The 24,385-nt window shown below is 31.9% G+C and overlaps 1 protein-coding gene across 1 annotated transcript in view; it reads right to left on the bottom strand.

Annotated features, from left to right (window-relative positions):
* LOC120781817 (carcinine transporter-like) overlaps positions 1-24,385 on the bottom strand; it is a 401,142-nt gene that overhangs the window by 76,277 nt on the left and 300,480 nt on the right. The window contains exons 7-8 of the mRNA XM_040114037.1: positions 1,108-1,329; positions 836-1,055 (exon numbers count right to left, since the gene is read on the bottom strand). Of these exons, the coding sequence (XP_039969971.1) occupies positions 836-1,055; positions 1,108-1,329 (442 nt within the window). The remainder of the gene's footprint in view (positions 1-835; positions 1,056-1,107; positions 1,330-24,385) is intronic.

Genomic DNA, 24,385 nt, shown 5'->3' with positions numbered 1-24,385 from the left:
AAATCACGCTGAGTTAATGAGTTAGAGAAAGAATCATATGGGCAAAAATCGCAATTATAAAATGAAATTTGCACACGGCTGCGATGAATTTGCCCTTCTGAATCCGCCACTGATACTATATAACATATGTCTATTACGTATCACGTTTTTGTTGGCGCTAAACACCTAAGCTCTTGAACCTTCTATATTGAAGATAAAAATGTTTGGAAATATAATTTCCATATAAAAAAGTCGTCATAAGGCGTTTTGATGTCTTCTAAATCATTCTGTACTGTTGTTGCTGAAAAGTAACGAGCAAATTTTCCAATTGCAATATTCTTAAAGCAAGCTTTTTGAAAGAAAAGTTTAAAGTGGAAATGGTCTTGTTGCCAAGTATGCCAAAGATATACGTACCATCGGAATCATCGATTCTACATATTCCCACGTTTTTCTCATGGGCATTGCGGTGTCGAGAGATAGATTAGCCAAAATCATCTGCACCGAATTGTACTGTTCTAAACCGGATGTTTATAATTCAGAACTATAAATTTTATTATCAGACTTTAATATGTATAAGCTTAATAAAATATAAAACTTATCAATTTATGGTGATTTGCGCTTAATACAGATCTACAAAAATGTGTATCACTCATTTCTAAATTTACCGGCTATATCGTTTTTATCTTTATGAGTACGGATATTTTCACTGTATTGAAAACTTCAATGTAATATAATTTAATGTATACCTTATCCACAAAAGCGCATGGCATGGTCTTCTGGCATTGAACCATACCAGTATCGATAACAAAGGAAACATGCGTGTCGGCTAAGAGTCTATCTTAAACTACTAACTTACCAAATATGTTACAAAAGGGATAACAATCAAACCTAGTCCACCAATATAGCTTGAGGCTCCAATTCCAATACCCCGAACTTGGGTAGGATACAATTCGCCAGCAAAGGGGTAAATAATTAAAAATGAGGCTGAAAGCAAAGCTTTCGAAATTAGGTATATGACTAAAGTTTCATTAATCGCATCTTCTGGAATCGAAACAGTTATAACGCAAGCAGCTCCTCTATAATTTATAAAGTTTATGATTAAATACAAACAAAACGTTTAATTCTTACCCTAAAATCATTGATAGACTTAAAGGCCATCGACGTCCAAAGGTGTCCATTAAATACCAGCAACATACATAACTTGGTAATTCAACTGCCGCGGACAAAAAGAAGCTAAAGTACTGATCATTGCCCAATGATGGACCATAATAGCTTAATCCCAAATACACAGTTTCATTAGCAAACCAACTTAATGTTATCAAAATTGTCTTTAATCTCATGTTCGGCGTTCTACAAAAAAAATATTTGCTTGGTTATATATAATAGTAAATAATACATAATATTATTATATACAGACATAAAATCAAATATATGCGGCAATATATTAAATTACCACGAATATATAACGAACTAGTTCACTCTTTCATTGAGACGATATAGAAAAACACAAAATAGTATTCAAGTAAAGACTAAGTTCTGGTGTAACCGAACAATTTATACTGCTGCAATTCGCAAAAGTCACATGCGGGTAATATTTATTGGTTTTATGAAACATAATATTTAAAAAAAAAGTTGACTTCAATATGCATTATTTGAAGACACCTTGTAATCCATTCGGCACCTTATTACTTTATTTTACTGAGCAAGGTCTATATTCAGCGCCAAATCAAGATGTACATAATATGTTCGTAATTCGTAATTTTATTATCTGCAATAGTGTATCGTTTTACGTTATGAGAAGGTGTTTTATATTATAGCCGATACTATTTTCGCAAATAATGACATATTTTATATTAACACAAAATCGCCATTTCTACACAGCCCATTTTTTCACGAAAAAAACGTCACAAAACAAAATACCTAGTTACGCAATTAATTTATTTTCAACAACAACGTCACATATTGTGTTGCACAAATTATGAGGAACTAAAATTTTTCAACAGTATAGTCACAACGCAAAATAATACTATTTACATGAAAATTAGCAACATGAAAAATATAATTTTCACATAAATCGCTGTAACACAAAATATATCGTTTTTTCGGAAGAACTAATAATCTTTACCCGACGACGACTCATGTTAAACTGAAATGTGTCGATGCTGTAGCAAAAATTTGATGCGTCACAACAAGTGGAATAACGGCACTTTTTCATCATACGCTTCAATGCATCAATTTTCTACTAATCACAGAAAGTTTTTTATACAATATTAACCATCATATTGAGCACATTTTTTTGTATTTAATGTAATGAGTTTTTTGAGTTATGACACTGTTGAAGTAAATGAGCGATATGTCATGACTAACACGTTCAAAATTGAAGAGAGTCTAGTTTATTCAGTTTATTAGTCCAATGACTTCAAATAACCCCCCAAGAAGTAGTTTAATGGTATTAAATAATTACTTTTCATAGATCATTCAATGTCACAATTTCTTGAAAAAATTTATATTTACCACACCACTCAGGTGAAAACAATTTTATGCGAATGCAAATCCAAATCCTTTTTCAAAATTCGCCAGGTTGTGGACACTTTGGAATCGAGAATTGCACTTACTTTACTTTTCAATTTATTTCGAGCAGCTCTTTACTTTACTGATACTTGAACCAGAGAACGTATAATATAAAGAAGGTTCACCAAATTTACGATATTTCATTTTTTGGAGGGGTACTCTTTTTCTATTAGTGGATTTCACCACAAAAAAGGGGTACTCTTCTCTATTAGCGGATTTCACCAATATTTAACAGGAGGGTCGAAAATAGCAGGAATGAGCATTTTCAGTGATAAATGAGAAAAATGATGCTAATTTCAATGTTTAGAAATGTACGCTTACTGATTCGCATATCTACAATACGCAAACAACTATGGATATCATTTATAGATATTCTCCATATATTTGGTATCAATGCACATATGTATGTAAGTATATAAGTATGTATGTGCAATTTGACCCATTTAATAATGAATTCCATTAAATCTGTTGAAATGTATAATAAAGTCATATTTGTATTATTACTTAAATATTTAATTAATATAATTATAATTAATATAGGTTTATTAAGTTATATATTTATATATGTATGTATTTATTTGCTTTGGGCATTAGAAGTTTTGATAACATCTTAAAAGGCAATGCCATGTGCATATAAATAAGTATGTGTACATGTAAACAGATTTTAAACAAGTAAGGAAGGGCTAAGTTCGGGTGTCACCGAACATTTTATACTCTCGCATGATAAAGTGATAATCGAGATTTCATTATACGTCATTTACATATTTTTCAAATACCGTATTTTTGTAAAGTTTTATTCCGCTATCATCATTGGTTCCTAATGTATATACTCTTATTATTCAGAAAAGGCATCAGGTGGAATTCAAAATAGGGTTATATTGGAAGAAGGCGTGGTTGTGAACCGATTTCACCCATATTTTGTACATGTCATCAGGGTGTTAAGAAAATATTATATACCGAATTTCATTGAAATCGGTCAAGTAGTTCCCGAGATATGGTTTTTGGTCCATAAGTGGGCGAGGCCACGCCCATTTTAAATTTAAAAAAAAAACCTGAGTGCAGCTTCCTTCTGCAATTTCTTCCGTAAAATTTAGTGTTTCTGACGTTTTTTGTTAGTCGGTTAACGCACCTTTAGTGATTTTCAACATAACCTTTGTATGGGAGGTGGGCGTGGTTATTATCCGATTTCTTCCATTTTTGAACTGTATATGTAAATGCCTGAGGGAAACGACTCTATATAGTTTGGTTGACATAGCTATAGTAGTTTCGAGATACGTACAAAAACTTAGTAGGGGCGGGCCACGCCCACTTTTCCAAAAATTACGTCAAATATGCCCCTCCCTAATGCGATCCTTTGTGCCAAATTTCACTTTAATATCTTTATTTATGGCTTAGTTATGACACTTTATAGGTTTTCGGTTTCCGCCATTTTGTGGGCGTGGCAGTGGGCCGATTTTGCCCATCTTAGAACCTAACTTTCTTATGGAACCAAGGAATACGTGTACCAAGTTTCATCATGATATCTCAATTTTTACTCAAGTTACAGCTTGCACGGACGGACGGACGGACAGACAGACGGGCGGACAGACAGACATCCGGATTTCAACTCTACTCGTCACCCTGATTACTTTGGTATATAGTATAACCCTATATCTGACTCTTTTAGTTTTAGGACTTACAAACAACCGTTATGTGAACAAAACTATAATACTCTCCTTAGCAACATTGTTTCGAGAGTATAAAAACCGTACGCATAAAGTTCACATATGTAAGTTAATATAACAAATATTTATTTCAACATAACAACATTCATTGCAACAATGTCGTTGTTAAAGTTCAACAACACACAAAAATTTGTTAAAACAAACATCCACTGCAACTCCCAGAATCGATCGACATTATTGCTGATCAATAATTAATAATGAAAATAAACAATAATCCACTTCAACATATTGTAAATTCTGCTGACCATTCAACATCCGCTAAACTCTGCCGTTAAGAACGCTAAGAAGCTAGTTTAGGGTATTTTTAAGATACTATTGTTCCGTTACATTTCATAAGTGTGTTATTACACGTGGCAACTTTTGTTGCGGCAATTCTTGGTTTATAGGTGAGGGGGCGACGAGAAGGGGAGAATCGCGCCGAGTATTCGTAACAGTTCGTTGCGGCGTTTTTCAGCATTCGTGTTCTTTCTTTCGTAGTACATAGTTGCATTTGCGTATATTTTTTTGAAATTAATATTTTGAATATATTTAAAAAATTTAATTTCATCTTTTGGTAAGTAATTTGCAAATATGTATGTACACAAATATACATAATAAAATATAAATATTTTTGAAAATGGAGTATGACGAAAAAATCGAATTAACTAAAGATATTGTGAAATGTATGGAGGAAGCCATTCAAATTGATTCAGACGATAGTGAAAAGGGTGATTTATGTGAAAGCCTGTTATATAATCTTGGTTTTAATTTTGAATTATAAGTAAAATGTATTTCTTAATTGACAGAACTGATTGCCGCTGTACAGATCCGCCTACAAACCAGCGTAAATATGTATGTTTTTGCGTGAGCTTGCATACATATCGACGCGGCTGCGTAAAAATATTTCCGAATTACAAAATATTTTTTACATTCCTTGACAAATACAGCCAATCCCGGATATAGGCCACAATCAAAGGTACAGATTTTTGTGGTTTGTTAAAAACAAAAATATAATATGGTACATGAGCGAGTGCGTATACTTGAGCGGGTAGTACTTAAAACCACAATTTTTATGTATTTCAAAAAACAAACCGTGAGATGTTGCATGATATAATGTAGGCTGTTAAGAGTGATGATGGAGGGATTTGATTTTCATTTAAGCAGAGTCCTACTTAACCGGGATTGACTGTACACATAAATCAGAGAATATTGAATATTTTCTTTGAAATATTTTTTGACTTGAAAATCGACAAACCAACTACGTTGTCACTTTTTCCTTCCCTAAAATTACAGAAGAATATTCAATTTATGAATTTTAGCTTTTGCCTTGCTCGCCAAAAGCTGCTTGTAGGCAAAGGCATGCTCGGGGAGAGGTATGGTCTTTGGTTTATGAATGAATCAAATTTGCTCGTTGAATGTGCGCTTGTGTTTATGAATGAAAATTTTGTTGTTGTATAATTTACTATAAATTTTGACTTCGGCAATTTGGCTGCCATATTGATTTCTCATGCTAATTCAGACGATTGTTGTTTTTGTAGAACAATATTTGTAATTTTTGTGGATGACATATCTACATGTGAACGCATATAAGTATGTATGCTATGTATGCATTATTTGTGTGGGAATGTCATACGGGCATATTTACATGTGTACGTATATAAGTATGTATGATCCTATTTCAACGATTGTTGTTTTTGTAAAGCAATATTTGTAGTTTTTGGGGGTGACATATTTGCATGTGTACGCATATGTATATAATTTATGTACATATGAGCAGCGCGAGTTACATATATAAATAAGCCAGCAACAAACAGTAAAACTGATAAATTTGCTGAATTTCTTAATGAAATAAATAGATCAACCGGAAATCAGTAAAATTGTAATATGATACCATTTCCTTTGCTATTGTAAAAATCAACTTAAAAGATACAAAACAAAATCACTTTGTTAACAATATTTCCAAGAATCTGTATAAACTATTAAGTTATGAGGTTATTACCTTAATCAGCATTTAAGTAAAAATGATGTATAAGCAAGCACTTACTTTTTTGCAAAACATATGTAATAAGTATAATAAGTATTTATGATTTGTAAGCAATAATTCATTGCAATAGTAACTTTGATGATTATAATTAATAAAGTGAAAATTCAGTCTGATTCCAATATCCAAACCACCTGGTTTAATTTCTTTAGGGTTAAACTCGGTACTAACTTTTTAAAAACGTTCGAACGCGACCGTGATATAAAATTGGCGCAGTCGGTAGGATCCTTAGAAAGTATTAAGGATTCAGTGATACGAACCGTGTTCGAGAAACAGCAAAATTTTTTTCCCTTCTGGAAATCGTTATAACAAAAAGTTTTTTATAAATCCCAAAACTAATTCTGCGATTCTGTAGCCAACTCAGGAGTTGACCAGACCCTCCAGAATATAAATAACTATATAAAACAATCCGGATAGACGCAATAATCGACACCACCGAGGGTGCAGTGAACATTAATTGTAAAAGTGAAAACGTCCTTAAAAAATTAAAAGGCGTTAATTCACCAGGACAAGTAAAACAAAAAAAGTTTTTGTGAAAGTTTTTTTGCAGTGAACACGTCTCAAAACAGAAAGAGCGTGAATTCACCAAAAAGTTAAAGTTTAAAAAGTGAGGTAACCGAACCCATAAAAGAAAATAAAATTAAATCATCAAGGCACCGAGCTTTCGATAACAGGAGACAAATGGAGAACGAACAGACTCAGATGGCGGCAGTCAACTTGGTAGAGGAGCTTGCTCGCAGAGAGCAACAGTTAGAGCAAATACCTCAACCAGATAACTGGCAGCTGATAATGGAAACATTAAAACTGAGGTATCAACCCGAAGTAGAGCCACATCATCTGTATAAGAAGATTGGGAATCTTAAGGTAAGTTCCGTTAATGAACTTATGAGAGAAATACAAAATATTAAATATAAGTCGGACGAACTGACAGTGTACTATAGGGGTGACAGTTACATTGACTTAAGTAACATGGACAGTTTGTTAGTAAATACAGTAAAGGAGATGACTCAAGGAGTCTTACTAGATAAAATTTATAAAGAAGGGAACCTAAATGAAATAATAAGAATAATAGCAAGTAGAAGATTTGAAGATAGTAATATTAGGCCAGAATACATGAAATTTAAAATAAAAGGAGATAGCTCAGCGGAAAAATATAATAATAGGTATTATGATCGAGGAAAAAGACATAATACAAATTATAGAAATAGAGAAAATCAAGCTTCATACAATCAAATATACGAAAATGATATTAGACATAATACATCAGGTCAATTTAAACAATATAATAGTGGAAGATTTAATAATAATTATAAACCCAATTCAGGTAATTTTCAAAGACCACAAGCGGTAGGGAACCCTAGACCAAATTTTAATCAAAATCAACCAAATCAATATAAACCAAACTTTGGTCAAAATCAATCCAACCAATATAGACAGAATTATGGTCGAAATAATCAATTTAAGCAAAACCAAGGCGAACCGATGGAAATAGATAATATCCAATATAGTTCAATGAGCCCTCAATTGGCAGGACACCCTAATTCGCAGTATAGCCAAGATCGCTTATACTCGAGTAGGCAAGGCCAGGTAGGATTTTCACGAACTGATATAGCAAGAGAAGAAGAAGTTAATAATAGTATTTTTTTTATGAACCAGCCTCGGAATCATCACCTAAAATAAAAATTAAAATTAATACAAAGAATTGTATCGCACTAATTGATACAGGAGCTAGCTTAAGCCTGATTAATAGCGAGATTGACGATTTTCCAAAAATTAAATTGAAAAATCCTTTAACATTCAGTACAATTACAAATGAGGATAAAATAAAGTATGAGGTGCATACATTAGCACCAGAAGAATTTAACTTACCTAGTAACGCGAGAACAAGATGGAAAGTTACACCATTAAGAGGACAAAAATATGACTTTATAATAGGCATGGACATGCTTACTTTTCTCAATACGTATATAGATATAGAAAAAGGGAAAATAACTTAATACCGAAAAGAAAGTTCGATTTTAAATAAACTAAATGACTTAAATCAAATTTGCAGAGTTAAAATTGGAGAGATTAAACCTAGATCATTTAAATGAGGAAGAAAATAGAGAAATAATTAAATTGCTCAAAAGATATAATAAATTATTATTTAAAGACGGTGATAAATTGACTAACACAACGGAAATCCAACATGAAATTAAAACTACAACGCAGCAGCAGATTAATTCAAAATTGTATAGGTATCCACCTCAGCATGAAATTGAAGTTAGAAAACAAATTAAGGAAATGGAAGAGCAAAATATTGATTCTATTCTAGACAAATTAGGGAGAGCACAATATTTTACTACTTTAGATTTAGCAAAAGGATACCATCAAATTCTAGTAAAAGAGGAAGATCGTGAAAAAACAGCCTTTGTAACACCACATGGACTTTATGAATTCGTAAGAATGCCTTTTGGATTGAAAAATGCACCAGCCACATTTCAGCGACTAATGAATGAAATACTTAGAGACTATATAAATAAAACATGTGTAGTGTATTTAGACGATATTCTAATATTTAGCACATCATTGAATGAACATATTAGGGCGATAGGCGAAATTTTTAAAATTCTTGAAAGTAAAAATCTTAAAATTCAAATTGATAAATGCAATTTTTTGAAGAAAGAAACAGAGTTCTTAAGACATATTTTAAAAGGGAAGATATGAAGCCAAATCCTAACAAAATTAAAGTTATAGAAAATTTACAAATACCAAAAACAGAAAGACAAATTAAAAGTTTTTTAGGAATCACCGGTTACTATCGCAAATTCGTAAAAGACTACGCTAGAATAGCCCAACCTATAACCAAGTATTTGAAAAAAGGAGTTAAAATTAAACTTAAAGACCCAACATACTATATTGAAGCATTTGAAAAATTAAAAATACTAATAAGTACTCATCCAATAATACGTTATCCAGATTTCGAAAAACAATTTACGTTAACAACTGATGCATCCAATTATGCGATTGGTGCAGTATTATCACAAGAGGGACACCCAGTGTGGTACGCCTCAAGAACTTTGAATAACCACGAAAGAAATTATTCCGCAACAGATAAAGAATTTCTTGCGATAATGTGGAGTATAAATTATTTTAGACCATACCTCTATGGAAATAAATTCAAAATTTTTACAGACCACCAACCGATAAAATTTTTACATTCTAAATACAAAGGAAAAGATATATCAGCTCGACATCAAAGATGGTTATTAAAACTTGGAGAATACCAATTTGACATTGAATATTTAAAAGGCAAAGAAAATAAAGTAGCAGACTTTTTAAGTAGGATAAAAGAAAATGAGAATATTATTTCAGAAAATATGGATGAAATTATTTCCAATAATTCAAATTATTCTATAAACAATATGGAAGAGGAAGATGAATAAACTTTAGCAACAGTGCACTTAGCAGAAGAAGAATTAGACGACCATTTTTATATCAAAGAAGAAATTGTTAACAAATATAAGACGCAAATTATTTTAACAGACAACAAAACTGAAGAGTTAAAAATTATACACGGTAAAAGAATTATTTTCATTTCGGAATACGATTTCGATAATTTGAGTGAGATATTTAGGAAGTATATCACAAAAGGTAAAATAGGAATATTTTCAGAAATTTCAGAATATCATTATAATATAGTTCAGGAAAAATTAATCCAAATGTTTTCTAATGATAGTCAATTAGAATTTATAAAATGTACAATGAGAGCACAAGATATTAAGACAGAAGTAGAAGCAGTCAAACAGATTTCTTTATATCACGTTAGGGAAAGCTCTCATTCAGGCATTCAGGAAACATACAACCAAATAAAGAATAAAATATATTATCCAAAGTTATTGCAATTAATTCAAATTTTAATTAACCAATTTGAAAAGGAGTCAGGAAGTTAAGTTCGACAGAAATCCTATTAAACCAAAATTAAAACTTTCGGAGACGCCTTCAAAAATTAATGATATTATACATATAGATACGTATGTAATGAAAGGGCATCATTTTTTGACAATAGTAGATAAATTTTCTAAGTTCGGTGCAGCATACTCGTTAAATGATAGAAACCACATAACCATTATTGAGCAGTTAGAAGATCATTTTACTAAAGTAGGGAAACCTAGAAAAATTATTGCAGACAATGAATTTAAAGCATTAAATAATCCATCTAACAATAGTCATACAGGTAATGCAGATGTAGAAAGATTCCATAATACTATAGCAGAAAAATTTAGAATATTATATAAGTTAAATAAGGGGTTATCAATAAAACAATTAATACAAAAAGCAATTAGAAAATATAGTGAAAGATGTCACTCAACAATAAAATGTACACCAAATAAGGTACAGCATAATGAAGTAGATTCGGAAATAATAAAAAACAATTTAATAGCAGCAAAGAAAAAAATTATAAATAAATTAAATCAGAAAAAAGAAAATTATGAGGAAAAGAGAGAAGAAGGATTTATAAAAAACTATAAAGCTGTTAGGCATAAGGAACAACCTAGATACAAGAAAGAAAAGTTAGAAAATATTCATCCTTCCAATATAAAAAGACCTTTAAAATTTACAGATTTGGATAATGTGGACAGTAATAGCTTTAATGACACAGATTTGACAGAAATAAAGGAACAATAGACGAACACGACAGACAAAATATACAAACATAATATAATATTAATATTAAGAATATAATATCGATTATAATAAGCTAAAATATCTACAACTAGGAACAGTAATTGTAAATAATACATTTCTAGTATTTGGAATAAAAATACAAAAAAAAATTTAGAAGATGTACAAATAAGAAAAATTTTCCCAATACCTAATAAAGAAAACAATGAAATAGATGCAAAAATAGAGGAAATATTTTATTACAGAAATAAAACATTGATATTTGAAGAAAATAAATCATTAGAACAAATGAAAACAAGCAAACATTGTATTTTAAAAAAATAATTGTAATCTTGTAAAATTTAAAGAACTCGAAATAATACAACTAAATATAAAAACAATTCTTATTAAAAATGCAAACATTTTTAAAATTAATGATACATGTAATCAAGAACTACCATTAATAAGTGGAAACCATGTAATAAGATTTAATAATTTTTCAATTAAAATTAATGACTATTATTTTACAAATTTTGTTGAAGATATAAAGGAAAATATTGTAACCGTAAAATATAAAGACAGTCAGAATTTCACGAAAAAAATTAGTTTTGAAGAAATTGTAGAAGAACATAAATCAAATATAGAAAACATTTTTAAATTGAAAATACATACGAATGTATCACATATTTGCAACATATTAAGCATAATTATAATTTTGTTAATAGCTACTGCCCTTATCAAAAAAAACACAAATATATAAAAATAATATTAAATAAAAGAATTCAGGAGAATTGTAATCTGAAAGGTGGAGTAGTTACATATATAAATAAGCCAGCAACAAACAGTAAAACTGATAAATTTGCTGAATTTCTTAATAAAATAAATAGATCAACCGGAAATCAGTAAAATTGTAATATGATACCATTTCCTTTGCTATTGTAAAAATCAACTTAAAAGATACAAAACAAAATCACTTTGTTAACAATATTTCCAAGAATCTGTATAAACTATTAAGTTATGAGGTTATTACCTTAATCAGCATTTAAGTAAAAATGATGTATAAGCAAGCACTTACTTTCTTGCAAAACATATGTAATAAGTATAATAAGTACTTATGATTTGTAAGCAATAATTCATTGCAATAGTAACTTTGATGAATATAATTAATAAAGTGAAAATTCAGTCTGATTCCAATATCCAAACCACCTGGTTTAATTTCTTTAGGGTTAAACTAACTTTTTAAAAACGTTCGAACGCGACCGTGATATAAAATTCGCGCACATGTTATTATTGATAAGTGATAATATGATTTGAATTCACGAAAGCGAATATAAACACATATGATCATGCCACATGTGAATATAAGTTTTGAATGATAAAATATTCGTTTAATGTTCATTTATCACTATTGTAATATATTTCAGTTTTTAAATAATATTATGATAGTTTGTTATATAAATATGTAAGTATGAATATATCTAATACAAAAAATAATTAAAAAATAGGCTATATTTTTACATTAACTACGAATATTGCTTTGAAAAAGTAATTTAATTTAAACGTATTCAATTGCACATGTATTCATTAATGTGCACAAAAAGAATTCATACGAAAACACATGTTTGCATATAAACGTATCAATATATAAGCAAAAGAGCGAACATACGTCTGTTAGTTTTGAACATAATTTTTATTCCACGCTCAGCTCTGTTCAAGCGAAAATGTTAAAATTTCTGCTGCCGAGCTGGCAGTGGTGAAACTCCTCCATCTCGACCGAGTTAGCCAAAAATATTTTTACGTTTTTCGCGCCGTCAACCTTCTCTATTATAAACGTTCTCTGCTATAAGCTGTCACTTCAGCAGTTTGACAGCGCAGTTTTCATTTCTATCAAAATTTCGAAGAGGCAAAAAACCCATTTGCATATATGCCAACGGCATTTTCATTTCGCTAATATGAAAATTAGAAAAGCGAGTATTAAGACGGTTGTGTTATATTATAAAAATAAAGTATATTTTCAAAATTACATTTTTTCAAATAATTAATATTTAGTTTAATATTGTTAATTTACAGAAAAATTATGCAGTTTGCAATATTGTTAATTTTAGCAATAGCAATACGTTTGACAGTTAGTATTCTATAAATTCTATCCTGTCGAGATGCCCCGTTATACCAGAGAACCTATATTTATAGAGAAGGTTAGGTTAGGTTAGGTTCACGATGTCGAGAATTTAGGGGATATTTAAATTTTGGAATATTTACTGCTTTGGTGAGCGTGTAGAGAACGTATACTTATAGAGAAGGTCCAACAACGGACAAGCGTGTGAACTGTCAAAAGCTAACAAAATGCAATGAACGTGTTTCACCACTACTTGCTCAGAAGGAGAAATCTTAACAGTGGTGCGTGAACAGAGCTGAGCATTCAATGAAAATTATGCTCAGAAATATTAGTATGTACATTGCAATTACAGATGTACATATGTTGGCCGTTTGTTTATAATTTTATACGTTTACATGAAATCATATTAATTGATATGATTATCATTTTGCGAATTTTTATGAATAGATGCAAAAGTGATAACATTCTAATTAAATTATGGTACAGTAGACGCTCACAAATTATAACTCTCAAAAATTAGAACATCCAGAAATTAGAACCAGACGCTCTGAAATTAGAACTTGAGGTTCTATTTTCTGAGAGTTTTTTTTTTATTTTTAACACAAGGGAATTCCCAATCTTGGGTTTTATTTTACTGAACAATGGTAAAATAGAAAGGGGAATCCCCAGGTTATATTTTAGTTTTTGTTTTGCCATATTTTTGGTGTTTTCGTCATTCATTTTGTGAAATTTGATACACGTGGACATATTTTTCTAGACTCTACCGAAAACTAAAAATAACTTTCTAAAAATGTTAAATAAACGTAAAAAAACACTTTATCTTTGGAAACCAAAGTAAAGATATTGGAAAAGCTAGACAAAGGAGTTCAAGGGAATCGCCTAGCGCTAGATTTCAATGTGAGAAAATCTGCCATCAGCTATATAAAGTCAAATAGATCATCTATATTAAATGCTGTTTCTAACACTTATCAGGAAGCAAAAAATAAAACTATGCATAGTGCCGAATATCCGAAAATGGAAAGTCGTCTTTATGAGTGGTTTTTAAAACAACGCGAAAGGAAGTGTACATTGACAGCAACAATATTAAAGGAAAAAGCTAAACAAATTTTTGGTGAAGGATACCCCGATAAAAATAAAAATGCATTCCGAGCAAGCGATGGATGGTTTATTAAATTTAAAAAGCGACACGGCATTCGTTTTTTAAAAATTAGTGTCGATATTCTTTCTAGTGATATTGCCTCGATCACTCCATTTATTCCCAGATTCCGTGCAAAAGTCACTGAAATAGGATTGATAGAGTCTCAATTATATAATGTGGACGAAACCGGATTATTTTATCGTTGCCTACCAGATAAAACATATGTCTCTGCTTGTGAAAAAACTGCGCATGGATACAAAATTCTAAAAGAACGAATTACAATTTTACTTGGTTCAAATGCTTATGGCTCTCACAAATTAGTGCCCTTAGTTATTGGAAAAGCCAAAAATCCCAGGAGCTTCAAAGATTTTAAAAATCCACTTCATTACAACTTTTCCAAAAATGCTTGGATGACGTCTCGGATCTTTCATGATTGGTTTCACAAGATATTTATTAATGAAGTAAGAGGAAATAATTTTGCTTTTAATTTCTTTAATTTTAAAATATTTTTTTGTTTATAGGTCATCCAGTTTTCTCAAAAAAATAACTTGCCTCTGAAGGCTCTTTTGCTTATTGATAACTGCTCCGCGCATGCACCAATTGAGCATCTTCAAAGCAAAGATGGCAGCATAGTTGCATATTTCTTGCCGCCAAATGTGACAACAGCTGTGCAACCAATTGATCAAAATCCCCTAAAGTTAACAAAACTTGTTTACAGAAGTAAGTTACTTGCTGAAATAATAGCTGAAGGTGGTGCACTGAATAGTCTGTTGAAATCCCACTCCATCCGAAAGGCAATAATATTTCTGAAACAAGCTTGGGATGAGATAACGCCAATAGTGATGAGGAATTCTGGGTCAAAGTTGTTAAATTGGGACTCTGACCAATACGACAGCGATGATGATGTGCCACTAGCACAGTTACTTAACAAAACTGAGGACTGCAATGAAGCTCTCTAAGTAAATCAAACTCTTTTAGCAGAAATTGATCCAAACAGTTCCATGTGTATTGTTGACATCGAGAAATGGAATGGAGATGAGTTTGAAGATGGAACTGGTTACGACCTAAGTAGCGATGATGAGTTTTCTGATAGCAGTGAAGACGATGTTGTTGAGAACATACCAGTTATTTCAAATGCTATAGCTATTGAAAGCGTTAACAATTTAATAAATTGGTGCAACAAGAGTGAATTGTCTTCCAGTAAACACATGGCCAATCTGTTGACCCTCCGTAACGATATTGCTATATCGGATTTAAAGAAACCAAAAAAAACAAACAAATATTACTGGTTATATGTCAAACAAAAATGTAATGTAATGTTATGTAATGGACTGAATTTTTATGTTTTTAAATAAAATAAGAAAAAAAATAATGTTTTTTATATAGTTTTTGGAAGTGGCTTAACTATTAGTTTTACTATTTGCGTTAAAAAAAAACCGTCCAGAAATTAGAAGATTTCGGAATTAGAACTACCCCAAAAACAAAGTGGTTCTAATTTCCGAGCGTTCACTGTATTTGCAAAATATATATTTTTAGCAACAACAGTTAATTTTTAAATATTTCTTATGTTTCGTAATATAATATAAGTTCATATATGAATATGTTTGTATATATGCTATATATGTGTATTAGATACTATCATAATATCTTAAAAAACTTAATATATTACAAAAATGTTGTAAGTAAATTACATTTCTTCATTTAAAATTTCTTACGCATCTAGATATTAGCACATAGTAACATACATACTATGTATAGTACATACATAAGTAGAATTCAAATTCAAAACGTGATATTATCATTTATAAGTAAAAAGTGTGCGCGCACTGCTCTATATGTACATACATGTGCATATGTGTACGACAGTGCCGAACAGATAATGTATTCACAAACCAACATCCAAATATGCGTACACATGTAAATATGTTACTCACAAAAACTACAAACATTGCTTTAGAAAAACAACAATCGTTTCAAATGTATGACATACTTACATATATGCGTTCACATGTAGATAAGTAAGTCACCCGCAAAAATTACAAATATTGTTCTACAAAAACAACAATGGTTTCAAATAGCGTCAGCAGCGTCACAAGTCAATATGGCAGCCAAATAGTCGATGCCCAAATTTGTAGAAAAACACCTAACAACAATGTTTTCATTCATGAACGCAAGCGCACTTACAATAGGCAAACTTGCTTCATTCATAAAAACAAACACCATCACATCTCCCCAAGCATGCCTTTGCCTACAAGCATCTTTTTTATTGCAAAAGCTAAACATCATAAATTTAACAATTTCTAATATTTGTATGGGAAGGAAAAAGTGACAACCCCGCAAATATAAGTATTCAAATATATTATAATAAAATTGACAACATAGTTTATTTGTCGATTTTCAAGTCAAGAAATGTGTCAAAGAAAATATTCAATATTCCTCTGATTTATGTGTACAGTGATTCCCGGTTAAGTAGTACTCTGCTTAAATGAAAATCATCCCTCTTAACTGCCTATATTTTGCTGCATCTCACGGTTTGTTTTTTGAAATACATAGAAATTATTGTTTTAAGTACCACTCGCTTAAGTATCCGCACTCGCTTATGTGCCATATTAAATTTTTATTTTTAACAAACCACAAAAATCTGTATCTTTGATTATGGCACATAACCGGGATTGACTGTATTTGTCAAGGGATGTAAAAAATATTGTTACGCGGCTTGCAAAAATCTGCGTCGATATGTATGCAAGCCAACAACACAATGTTGTGACTTTTCGACTCTTTGACAAAACGTGAGCTTCGGCCATTGATTGTCCGGGACAACAGAGATTTCGCATAAAACAATATGTGTACATATTTACATACATAGTTGTGTGTGTACAAATTTACAAACATCATGCGTATGGTTCTTTTTGTTTACATGCTCACATAATTACATACATACGTGAATATGTGCGACCGCTTGGCCTTTAAACTTTTAAAGGCCTGCAAATAAATATGTACATGTGTATAGTATATATCTTATCAAACCTACATTAATTAGATATTTAGATAACAACATATACATGACTATTATATGTATATTCCGAACGATTTTAAGGAATTCATCATGAAATAGTTCAATTTGTACGTACATGCTTGTGTGCTTTGATATAAAATATATATGTATGTATATAGAAAATATACATAAATACTTATATATGTATATATAGTATGTAAATTATATGCAGAGTCGTTTGCGCATTGGAAATATGCGAATCTGTAAGCGTACATTCCTTAACATCGGAAATAGCATAATTTCTCATTTAACACCGAAAATGCTCAATTCTGCCCCACTTAACCTCAGGGGACACGAAAATTGCAGAATTTAGCATTTTCGGTGTTAAATGAGAAATATAATGCTAATTTCAATGTAAAGAAATGTACGCCTACAGATTCGTTTATTTTCTATGCGCATATAATTTATAGATGATCGGTATATATTTGGTATCAAAGCATATACTTAGTATACATATATCTAAGTATGTATGTATATTAAAATTTACCTACATACATATCTATTTCATGATGATTTCATAAAATCATTAAAAATATATAATAGAGTAAATTTTCTATTATTATCCAAATAATTAATATCGCACATGTCGCACATTAGCAACATTAAAGTTAACTGCGATAAACAGAATAATGCTGGATAAACAATATACCATTCAACATCCAGCACGCGCAGTATAAACTACAACCAGGAATTAATGCTGAGCAACAATAATGCAACCATTGCAACAATTGTCGGGCAATTAACAAATCAACATCCAGCACCCGCGAAACAAAGAGACACAAATAAATAAATCAATAGTGCTAGCATAAGTAATTTTTAAGTTATAAATAATTGATAATTGAAATTGTAATTTAGTCTTAGCAGAACAATTAACTAAAGGTCATCCTGACCAAAAAAATACAAATTTTTTAGCCGTTTCAATTTAATCGGCAATAATTGGCGCCCGAGCTTAAAAAAGCTTGTTCGGTATGTGAAGGTCTAAAAGTGCCGTTAAGAAATATAAAAAAAACGCCGCGAAAAAGACAGTGTTAAGAAAAACCAGCACATTAAAAAGAGCGTGAAAATGATAGGAATTAGTTTTGCGAAAAACAAAAGAGAGAGATTTTTAAATTAACCAAAAACTTTATGCATTTATATTAATAAATCAAGAACCAAACAAAATTCTCGTTTTAGCTATAGTGTAAGTAAATATAAATAACTAAAAAAATAAAATACGGCTTGTACAGCCAATAACATAAACTAAACTGAAAATAATATTGCTTAACTCTGCGGTTCCATAGCCAACTCAGGAGTTGACCGGACCCTCCAGGGTAAAAAAGCCCCCTTCCTAGAAAGGATAACCAAAAATATAAATATTCAAACTAAAATAGTGGTATAAAATTTTGAAAAAAATAAAAAATTTAAAAATGGCAAATCCAAACAATCTAACCCCCGTACTCGGGATTAATCCTCCTGCTGCATCAACAGCACCGCCAGGCCCTAATAACACAATTCCGCCAGAATTGGCGAACATGATAAAAAACATTGTAACTTTAGCAATAGAAGCAAGTGTACCTAATGTAGTACATAATATTCTTAATAATAAAATAAACCCGGTCATTACGGACCAACCAATACACGAACAATTCCAAAACAACACGAATGAAATGGATAAGATTCCAGACGTTGTGGGATCCCTAAGGGAATTTTCAGAAATGCCTCAGAATTTAGTTTCTGAAAAAAAATGTCGAACGCATTTTAAGAATCTACGAACCCTCAAAAGGGACTCCTAAATATTTCGGCATTTTAAATGTCATCAGAAATAAGATAGTTGGATAGGCAGATATAGCCTTAGAATCCTACAACACCCCCTAGACTGGACAGCAATCTCCAGCTGCTTGACTACTCGCTACGCAGACAAACGAGACATAGGCACTCTAGAGTACCAAATGACAGTCTCATACAAGGACGAATGACAATTAACGAATTTTACCAAAAGGTATATGGACACTTATCTTTACTTCTGAACAAGAGAAGATGTATGGAGATAGGAGAAGAAGCAGTGCACTTGTTAACGGAGAATTACCGCGCTAAAGCCCTCGATACATTTATAAGTGGACTTTCTGGTGATCTTCCCCGGCTACTTGGCATTAAAGAACCAAAAAGCCTTCCCGAAGCCCTCCATCTTTGTCTCAAATTAGAAAACAAAAGCTTCAGAGCTTCTCACGCTAATAACCAAACCTCTATCACACCATCAACTTCTCGCCAACAACTCATAAATCAGCAACAGCCACGACAGCAATACACCCAACCCAGATGTCATCAACCATTAAACCCTCAAACCACGTCCAAATTTTATCCTGAACTAGCTTCTCTACCAAATCCGTTGACATCTTCCAACCCACAAAATTACCATAGCAATCAACTAAACCTTAATCACTCTAACATGCAACAACATTCAAATCGGAATCCAAATCAATTTAGTCAACAATATCGGCAACAAAACCAGAATCTACATTGTCCACAGCAAAACATTGCTCCTCCTAGACCCGCTAAACCACCTCAACCGATGGACGTGGATGAGAGTATAAGGACAAGAGCCGTTAATTACGCAAATTGGCCAAAACCCCAAGAATCCGGTAAAAGACCATCAAACGCTTCAATGATAAATAACCCCAAACAAAACATGCAAAGAAACTTTCACATAAATTCTAACGAACCATCAGAGGACCAATACAACGAAAGCGTATACAACTACAATGGCCAATACAACTACAATAACCAATGCAATACTCCTTTTCTAGCCAACTCAGTAGGCGGCAAAATAAAAATTACTCACCATACATATCTAAACTCGGAAAATTGCAAATGAAAATTTTTCCTATTGCCAACACTCACCACTTTCAATGCCATATTAGGAAACGATATGCTTTTAAGCTATTTAGGAAACTAGTAATTAGGAAACTAGTACAAAACCTATTTTCGGAACCGGACGAAAAACTAACCTACACAACAAAAGTAGTTGCTGGAATTCGAACAAATTCAGACACGCCTGTATACTCCAAGTCCTACCCTTTTCCTATTAGCCTTAAACAGGAAGTTGAAAAGCAAGTAAATAAATTATTAGACGACGGTATCATACGACAATCAAGATCACCCTATAACTCAACTGTATGGGTAGTGCCTAAGAAGGAGGACGCGTCTGGCAGAAACAAATTTAGAATGGTTATAGATTACAGGAAGCTAAACGCAGTTACAGTTGCAGATAAGTATCCAATACCTGAAATAAATGAAGTTCTCTCCTAACTAGGAGAGAACCGAATTTTCTCTGTGATTGATTTAAAAGCGGTTTCTATCAAATTCCTCTTAAGGAATCTGAAGTGGAAAAAACAGCATTTTCGGTGAACAATGGGAAATACGAGTTCACCCGACTTCCGTTTGGTTTAAGAAATGCCCCGGCCATATTTCAACGCACGCTTGACGACATACTAAGACAATACATAGGTAAAATATGCTATGTATACATAGACGGTATAATTATGTTTAGTTGTATCTTCCAAGGGAATTTCTACAAACCCTTCCAAAGTACAATCAATATCAAATTTTCCATACCCCCAGACGATCAAGCACTTACGATCATTCTTAGGCTTATCCGGATATTATAGAAGATTTATCAAGGATTATGCCAAATTGGCCAAGCCACTTACATCCCTTCTTAGAGGTGAGGAAGGAAGAATGTCGAAAAGAAGCTCGAAAAAAATCCAAATAAATCTAAATGAGGAAGCTAAATCTGCATTCATCAAAATTAAATCCACACTGATATCTAAAGACGTAATTTTACAATATCCTGATTACAAGAAAGAATTTGACCTAACTACTGACTCCTCAAAGTATGCCATAGGCGCCGTTTTAGAGCAAAATGGCAAACCAATAAACTTTATATCAAGAACATTGAACAAGGCCGAAGAAAATTACGCAGTCAACGAAAAAGAAATGCTTGCCATTATATGGGCACTGAACTCATTTAGAAACTATCTATACGGTACAGCAAAAATTGTAATACATACAGACCACCAACCACTTACATACGCTCTCAGTAATAAAAATAATAACTCCAAACCAAAGCGATGGAAAGCCATACTTGAAGAATGCAACTATGAATTAAAACTCAAACCTGGGAAGGCCAATGTAGTTGCAGATACATTATCCAGGCCTTTTGAAATAAACTCCCTATCAGTTGCTACACATCCCGAAGAAAGCTCATCACGCAATCTAATTCCAGCAGTAGAAGGACACATAAATGCATTCAAAAACCAAATTTGGATCTCGTTAGCAGATGAAGACAGCTACCAGTTTGAAATACCATTCCCGACCTACCATAGACATATAATCACCAAACCCAACTTTTCAACAGAGAATTTAACTACACTATTGAAACGATACCTTAACCCCTCAGTGATAAATGGTATATTTACCTCAGAAGAAATAATAGGGAAAATCCAAGAAATTTACCCACTTCACTTTGGTAATTATAAAATTCGTTACACCCAAACAGAAGTAAAGGACATAACAAGCGAGTATGCACAAGACGAGGAAATACTAAACGAACACAAGCAAGCACATAGGAATAGAGACGAAAATAAAAAACAACTAATACAAAGCTGTTACTTTCCAAAGATGAAAACAAAAATCGAAAATATAATTAAACAGTGTAGAGTCTGCAAGGAAAACAAGTAAGATCGCAACCCTAATAAACCGCAACTATTAGAAACCCCAATACCTCAATACCCTGGAGGAATTGTGTAAATAGATATTTACAGTACGGAAAAAAATTAGTCCTAACTGCAGTAGATAAGTTCTCCAAATATGCTCAAGTTAAAATAATAGAGTCAAAATCAATAGAAGATATCAGAGAACCTTTACGACAAATACGTTTCGCTTTTGATATACCCAAAACAATAGTTATCGACAACGAAAAATCTTTAAATTCAGCTTCCATAGAATTTATGGTCGAAGACCAACTCGGTATTAAAACTTTTAAAACTCCCCCATACACAAGCACAGTTAACGGACAAGTAGAAAGATTTCACTCTACCCTGTCTGAAATTATGTGCTGCCTTCAAACGGAACGCACACACCGCTAATTCCAAGAACTCTTAGACCGATGTACATACGAATATAACTACACCATACATTCCTCAACAGGGAAACGACCTATAGAGACATTTTTTGGTAGACGTGTTACAGTAGACCCAGAGCAGTATGAAAATGCACGACAGGAAAATATAGAAACCCTTTGGAGAAGGCAGGCAAAAGATTTAGAAAACCATAATAAAACACGGAAACCTATGAAAATATATACTCCTGAAGATGTAATTTATGTCAGAATAAACAAACGAATAGGGTCAAGACTTACAGCAAAATATAGAAAGGAAACAGTTAAGGAAGACAAATCCAGTGTAGTAATCACTGAAAAAGGACGAACGAAAATAGTAATTTTTTTTCTCTTTTACCTTGCAGGTTTTTTGTGCACCTAGTGTACGCAGACTTTAAAATAATAGACTATACAAATTCACAATTAGCAACATTTGATACAGGATTGACAAGAATACAAACAGGAACCTACCGAATAATACATAAAGTAGACCTAGACGCGTTTCAAATGACACTCGACGAAATGGACAACACTATTAAAACCAAGATAACATCAGAAAATCCCTTTCTACCCATCTTGATAAATGAATTAACCCTTACACAAACTTACCTAAATAGACTCCAACCCAAAAGATTTAAAAAATCTATAGAAACAATAGGAAAAGTCTAGAAATGGATCGCGGGAAATCCCGATCATGACGACTTAGTAATAATAGATAATCAAATAAATAATATAATAAACAATAACAATAATCAAGTAGTAATAAATAAAATAATTTTTGACAGGATAATAAACAATATTACTAATGAAGATGTACAACGCAATTTAAATTAAAGATTGTAATTAAAGATTGTAAAAGAGGAAATTATTAATATTGATTATGCGATTCATTGGGCCAGAGGCGGAATCGTCAATTCGTATATTTTATCAAATGAAGAACTAGCATTAGCAAAATCCATTTTCATAAAAAATAACTTAACATTAAATAATGTAGAAGAATCGCTAGAACTTACAAATATAAAAGTAGCCTCAAATGAAACAATGTTATTTTATATGGTAGGAATACCATTAACAAATGAAGAAATTTGCGATTCAATTGTTATCAAACCCATAAAGAAAAATAAATATATTAATAAAATTCCCTATGAGGATATCGTAAACTGTAGTAAACATAAGGTATTTGGAATAAAAACAAAATGTAATGAGAATAATCATATAAGAATACTAGTAATTAGTAATACTAGTTATGTTCCGCAACTACTCAGAAGCGAACCAGTAGAATGCACTCAAATAAATAACCAGCACATCGCATCGATAGAAAACATCTCCCCTGGCATCATATTACTAAACCTGTATAATGGCACAATTGAAATCGATAACCAAAAAATAAATCTTGTGGGATAATACGCCGTTCAATATCGTAATTCCACAGCTTTAATCGACAACCAAAAACACACCTTTAATGAAATACTAACTAGCAAACCATTACCCGCAATCCTACAGTCAAATCTCCCTTTGAACAAAGAGGAAGAAATTCTCGGCTGAGATGATGAAGGAACTCCACATAAATAACACCAATCTCTTACAAACACTGCAGACAACCCACACAGCAGCTCTAATAACAATGTTTTCATAAGTAGTTATTTGCCTGATCAGTCTAGCAACAATAGGCACTGCTTCAATCATAGGGAAGAATTATAAGACAAAACTAATAGAACCATCGAGCTACAATGTAAACGTAAATGTGGCCAATAATAAAGAAGATACATCGGAAACTCCCACGTCAAAAGTGCTAATAACCCTAATAGTTTAAACCAGTGGTTTCTAAACTTATTTTGTCTACTGCCCACTTTGAGAAAAAAAATTTTTTTAGCGCCCCATTTTTTCACCTATTTAAAAACCACTATAACTTCAAATTTAATTAGTTAATTATTGTGACCTATATATGTATATTAACGGAGAATTCTATACGAAACTTTTACTATAACCCGCAACTTGAAACCT

The sequence above is a fragment of the Bactrocera tryoni genome, unplaced genomic scaffold (assembly GCF_016617805.1).
Source record: "Bactrocera tryoni isolate S06 unplaced genomic scaffold, CSIRO_BtryS06_freeze2 scaffold_7, whole genome shotgun sequence".
Taxonomy (NCBI): Eukaryota; Metazoa; Arthropoda; class Insecta; order Diptera; family Tephritidae; genus Bactrocera; species Bactrocera tryoni.
Note: the sequence above shows the minus strand (reverse complement) of the source record. Positions and strands in the feature narration are given on the sequence as shown.